The sequence below is a fragment of the Chelonoidis abingdonii genome, chromosome 1 (assembly GCF_003597395.2).
Source record: "Chelonoidis abingdonii isolate Lonesome George chromosome 1, CheloAbing_2.0, whole genome shotgun sequence".
Taxonomy (NCBI): domain Eukaryota; kingdom Metazoa; phylum Chordata; order Testudines; family Testudinidae; genus Chelonoidis; species Chelonoidis abingdonii.
Window position 1 is genome coordinate 369979955 of NC_133769.1, and position 6444 is coordinate 369986398.

The window sequence follows — 6444 nt, forward strand, 5'->3', positions numbered from 1 at the left end:
GATATAGTCTCTGGAAGCCATTCCATGCAGAAATATGGTATTCCCCAAAGATACAAATTTCAGCTTTTATCATTTTATGAAGATTCCACAAGTTACACACATATATACATGTCACTGAAATCCAACCCATCAATTTCTCCCAGTTCCCAAGTGTAAGTGGGGAAATACAGTAGTGAACTTTCTCGGCTTCAGGGTGTCAGGCCCCACTCCTATTCCATTTACCCAGGGACCTGCCTGCAGTGATAAAATGTTAGGTATGAGGCACTTCTCAGGCTATGAACTTCCACAATGCTGAGTTCAGCCAAACTGGGACAGAGCAAGCATCCTTGATTAACAAGGAGATGTGGTTTCTTCTCTTATCATACAGGTTTAAAGTCAGTGTCCCCCACCGATCACCTTCTGCTGGTGTATTTGCTCACTTTGTCACGAAGCTCTTTGGTTTTGACCCCATAAATGATAGGGTTGAGCATGGGGGGGACAAGAAAGTTGAGATTAGCTAAGATGATATGGATATGGGGAGCGATGTCCTGACCGAACCGGTGTGTCATAGAGGTGAAGAGGAAGGGAGTATAAGACATCAGCATTACACAGATATGGGCCGTGCAGGTGTTGAGGGCTTTCTGGTGGGCTGTCTTGGAGGAGATTCTGAGGACAGTCCTGATGATCAGACCATAGGACAGGACAATGAGCGTCAGGTCTGACACGATGACTATGAATGCTACCACTAAGCCATAAATCCCATCAAATGTGGTGTCTCCACATGACATCTTCACCACAGCCATATGGTCGCAGTATGTATGGGGGATAATATGGTTGGCACAGAATGGCTGCCTGGTCAGGAGCAAGGGTAGGGGTAGAATGAAGAGAACAGCTCTTATCAGACCCATTAGCCCTAGCTTAACTATTCGTACATTAGTGAGGATGATGGCATATCTCAGAGGGTTACATATGGCAATGTAGCGATCAAAGGCCATTGTTGCAAGGATGGCTGAGTGCATAGTAGTAGCCGCATGAAGAAAGAACATCTGGGTGAGGCAGCCACACACAGTAATGCCTTTCAAATTGAACCAAAATATACACAGTGCCTTTGGCACAATGGAGGTAGATGTACCAATGTCTGTGAGTGCCAGCATGCAGATGAGCAGGTACATCGGCTTGTGCAGGGTCTGCTCTTTGCCAACAACAAACAGAACTGTGAAATTTCCAAACAGGCTGAAAATGTAGAATGTAGAGAAAAGGATGGAAATCCAGATGTGGACAATTTCCAGGCCATCGATTCCCGTTAGCATGAAGGTTGAAGGGTCAGAGAAGGTGAGGTTGAGAGCTGCCATGAGGTGGTTGATGCATCAGTTGGGCTAAAAAATGCTCAAGGTGCCTGTGAGGGAGAGAAGCAAATCAAGGGGATTTATACAATTTATAACAATTAGTAGGGTAAATATTCTACAGTTATTATCCATCTAGAAAAGAGGGACAGTAGTGAGGTGGTAAGATTTACAGATGGCACCAGATTATTTTGGTCATAGTCAAGTCCAGGAAAGTCCTCAGAGGGAGCTAACCAAGCCAGGTGACTGGGCAGCATGATGGCAGAGAAACTTCGATGTCAATAACAGCAACGTGTTTGCCCATTGAAGGAAAATGTGTTCTCCCTGTCTCATAACACAAGATCAAGAGGATATTCTATTAAATTGAAACATGTCATATTCAAAACAGATACAAAAAGAATGCTTTTTTCACTAAAAGACTAACTAGACTGATGCACTCGTTGCCACAAGTGGTAGTTGAGGCCATGAGCTAAGTAAGAATCAGGAAGGATTTGGACTTTTACATGGGAATTCATAGAATCATAGAATCATAGAATATCAGGGTTGGAAGGGACCTCAGGAGGTCATCTAGTCCAACCCGCAGCTCAAAGCAGGACCAATTCCCAACTAAATCATCCCAGACAGGGCTTTGTCAAGCTTGACCTTAAAAATCTCTAAGGAAGGAGATTCCACCACCTCCCTAGGTAACACATTCCAGTGCTTCACCACTCTCTGAATGAAAAACTTTTTCCTAAAATCCAACCTAAACCTCCCCCACTGCAACTTGAGACCATTGCTCCTTGTTCTGTCATCCGCTACCACTGAGAACCGCCTAGATCCACCCTCTTTGGAACTCCCTTTCAGGTAGTTGAAAGCAGCTGTCAAATCCCCCCCTCATTTGTCTCTTCTGCAGACTAAACAATCCCAGTTGCCTCAGCTTCTCCTCATAAGTCATGTGCTCCAGCCCCCTGATCATTTTTGTTGCCCTTCGCTAGACTCTTTCCAAGTTTTTCACATACTTCTTGTAGTGTAGGGCCCAAAACTGGGCACAGTACTCCAGATGAGGCCTCACCTGTGTCGAATAGAGGGGAATGATCACGTCCCTCTATCTGCTGGCAATGCCCCTACCTATACATCCCAAAATGCCATTAGCCTTCTTGGCAACAAGGGCACCCTGTTGACTCATATCCAGTTTCTCGTCCAATGTTACCCCTAAGTCCTTTTCTGACGAACTGCTTCCTAGCCATTCGGTCCCTAGTCTGTAACAGTGCATGGGATTCTTCCTTCCTAAATGCAGGACTTTGCACTTGCCTTGTTGAACCTCATCAGGAATTGAGACTCTCCAGTTACAATAGTTACAGGTAAATATATATTTTGGACAGCCTAGATGCCAAAGTGTTTCAGAGCACAAGCCAATCTCAAGCTGTCAGGCAACAAGCTACAGACGGTCAGGTCACGCCCTCCCCTGGCTCCCATGGGGTCTACTGTTGAGTTTCTTACACCTTCTTCTGCAGCACCTGTGGCTGTACCTGTAAAGAAAGAACACTGAACCTGATGGAGCATAGGTCTGATCCATGATGCAATTCCTATGTTGGAAAGGAGCCCTGTTTCCTCTGTGGAAACAGACATACTCATACTGTGCTAAGACTTTGTGTTCAACAGTATGGGCACAAAGGGCACAAGGGTCTTGGTCTTTAGGGCTACAGGCCTGCACCTCTGTTACTTCCTTTTTTTCTTTTGGTGAGACCCTTTTTGCAGATACCCAGCATTGTCTGAGGCATAAGTACAGGTGTTAACTGACATATGTCAACAACTCAGCTGCTAACCCTTCTCATGCCTGAACATCGATGAAGTTTCCAGATGACACAAAAAATGGAGGATTGTAGATAATGAAGAGGACAGGTCACAGTTCAGAGCAATCTGGATTGGTTGGTAAACTGGGTCAAAGCAGACAACGTGTGTTCTAATGCAGCTACACAGATATCTACGTCTCGGAACAAAGAATGTAGGCAATGCTGACACGAGGGGAGACTCTTATGGGAAGCGAATGACTCTGAACAAGATTTGGGGAAGTGAAGGAATAATTAGCTAAACATGAGCTCCCAGTGTGACTCTGAGTCAAAAAGAGCCAATGTGATCCTGGGAATCTCAATGATATGTAGAGTAGCTATATTACCTCTATATTTGCCACTAGTGTGACTGCTGCTGGCCCCTGGTCCAGTTCTGATATTCACAACTGTAGATGGATGTTGATATATTGTTGTATATGTTGTACAGAGAAAAGTCACAATAATTATTAAAAAATTAGAAAAACTGCCTTTTAGTGATAGGCTCAAAGAACTCAATCTATTTAGTTTAACAAAGATGGTTCAGGGGTGAATTTATAACGGTTGATAGATACCTAAACTGGGAACAGATTTTTAATAAGCTTTTCAGCATAGCATAGCATGACTCAATGGCTGTCAATTGAAGTTAAAGCAGTTATGACTGGAAATAAGGCATACATTGTTTAAATGGTGAGAATAACTATTGGAACAATTGACCATGGTTCTTGGCGCATTTTCCCTCACAGAGAATTTTTAAATTGGGGTTGGATGTTTCTCTAAAAAATCTGCTTTAGTAACAATTTTGGGGGAAAATTTCTGGCTTGCACTCCACAGAAATTCAGACCAGATAATCACAATGGTCCTTGGAATCTACAAACATGTCCCCAGGAGTCAGGTGGACTCATTTTGCCTGCAAGCTTGTGCCTGAGTTTACTGAAGCTATTTTTTTTCTCTTATGATCATGATTAATTTAATCCTATGAGAAGTTCTCATGTGACTATGGTGCCTTGAAAATGCTATACTAGGTGTGTATTTAACGAGACTGAGGGATCCCCTGAGGCCCTGCATGAATGAACATTTTAGGTCAGAAAAAAAATGACTTCAGCCCATGAAATCTAGTATAGCCCTTGCCATTAATGGCTAACATAGCTGCTAGAAAATGGTCCCAGAGCATCCTGGGTTTAACGTCTGTGTTCCAGGGGCCCACTGTTTCAATCAGCTACCAGTGATTCTTGCACTGGCCATCTGTATTTATCTAGGCTCTCATGTATCCTGGAGTTAACCCACTAACATTATATAATGTGCATACTTCTTAGCTTCCAAATTGTTCCTGTGTATCTGTACACCACGCGGAGTGTATGGGTATAATGAGAGAAGCCACACAGGTGCCTCCCTTGGCATTTTCCACTTGTGAGATTTCTCACCAGTGAGACACAGTCACTGATTACCCCCCAGCCAAGGGATGAGGAGTGACGAGAGGCACCTCACTCCCTGCACAGTGAGAGCGGTGAGGAGGATAGGTAGATCAGATGTTGTGGGAGCGAGGATTGACTGGGGAGCATGGAGAAGACACTGGTGACCAACAAGCTTTTGGAATCGGAGCAGCCTGGGATGGGGAAGTAGAGTGAGGATAAAGGATCAGAGGATGATGGGAAATTGAAGCAGCTAAGGAGCAAAGTGTGATTGGCTCCTCCTAGAGTTCGACCTTGAACTGGGGTATCGCTGAGGCCTCTGACCCACCACCCCTGGCTCCCTCTTTCAGTGTGCTGCTGGGAGAAGCTGCAGACCAACTTCCGGTCCCACTCCTTCTCCAGCATTCACAGAGACAGGGACACACCCAGCTGCAGTTACATTCAGGCTCTCTGACCAGCCACTGCATGAACCAACAATAGAGAGGCTACAGCCAAAATAACCACCAGCTCCCTAGGCTAGGGCCCCAGAGCTGGACCGTCCTGCCCTGATCCAGACTCTGACCAGTACGAATTTGTTACTTGGTTCACCACTCCCTCAATGTGGGGAAGACAATGCACATTTGTGGTAACCAAGCTGAGATTTTTACCCCAGACACTTCACTTAAACAGATACTGGGTTTAAATTAAAACATAAAACAATGTGATAACTACAACAGACAGATTACAAGTGATTTTAAAGGGTGTCAAACAGATCAAAGAAGATGACCTAGAAAATCAGGAAAAAGGCAAACTAAGTTTAATAACCTAGTTAGATTGATTATAAATTAGCAGTTTCTCACAAACCATCTGGCAGATTCTCACGGCACAAGCTACATTTGATTTGCAGCTCGGGTTTCTGAGGTTTCCACACAGACTAGAAATCCCTTTAGCCTGGGTCCAGCACGTTCCCCAATTCAGTCTTTGTTCCTCAGGTGTTTCGAGGAATCCTCTTGTGTGAGAGGTGAAGAACCACCAATGATATTGTTAGACGGCTTATTCCTTCACCCTCTCACTTCCCTGGACCTTCTTGCATAAACAGAGAGCAGCAATACCCAAAGTCCAAAGGTGCAAACAAATCTATGTTTATTGGAGTGAACTTCCAGTAAGCAATAATTTCAATTTCTTTCCTCAGTGTCCCCTTCCCAGGTCTGACTCAAACATGATTCCAATTTCCCTCCTGCCCTTACTTCCTGATTGACTGCAGACTATATAATAAAACTTGAGTTCTGCTTAGCTATACCTCAACCAATCATTTTACTGAAATTTAATCAACCAATTTTAATGTAGAGTAACATGATTATCTAAGAGCAGCAGAGAATCTTGTGGCACCTTATAGACTAACAGAGGTTTTGGAGCATGAGCTTTCGTGGGTCAATACCCACTTCATCAGATGCATGTACATGCATTCACCCAGGAAAGCTCATGCTCCGAAACCTCTGTTAGTCTATAAAGTGCCACAAGATTCTCTGCTGCTTTTGCAGATCCAGACTAACACGGCTGCCCCTCTGATACATGATTATCTAACTAATTTATCCCACTACCTTAATTATTTTATACCCAACAAAATTAATGATACAACAGACAAAAACAATCACAGAACCAGACAGAGATAATACAGACAAAAAATAGGGAAGTGGAGACGACAGTGACAGAACAACACAGAAATGAGGATTTTACACTCCAACTATTCATAAGTGAGATCTTGTCAGACAGGATACTATCAAACTACGTTTTCTTTAAATCTTCTAAGCTCTTCCCTTTCTCTGGAGGTAATAGGTCACATCACATTTCTAACAGCCCCAGATTGCCTGATTGCAATGTGACTAGTTTGGGAATGTGAGGATGTGATCATTCACTTCCCAGCTT

General features: G+C 43.8%; 1 protein-coding gene across 1 annotated transcript; it reads right to left on the reverse strand.

Annotated features, from left to right (window-relative positions):
- Positions 1–281: 281 nt before the first annotated feature.
- Positions 282–1410, reverse strand: LOC116836876 (olfactory receptor 52P1-like). The gene has a single exon (XM_032800849.2). It carries the CDS (start codon positions 1329–1331, stop codon positions 393–395), a length of 939 nt encoding a protein of 312 aa, XP_032656740.1. The 5' UTR covers positions 1332–1410; the 3' UTR covers positions 282–392.
- Between the last annotated feature and the right edge of the window lie 5034 nt (positions 1411–6444).

Excerpts from the sequence above, each read along its gene's own strand:
- LOC116836876 (XM_032800849.2), bottom strand. The coding sequence starts at position 1,331 with ATGGCAGCTCTCAACCTCACCTTCTCTGACCCTTCAACCTTCATGCTA.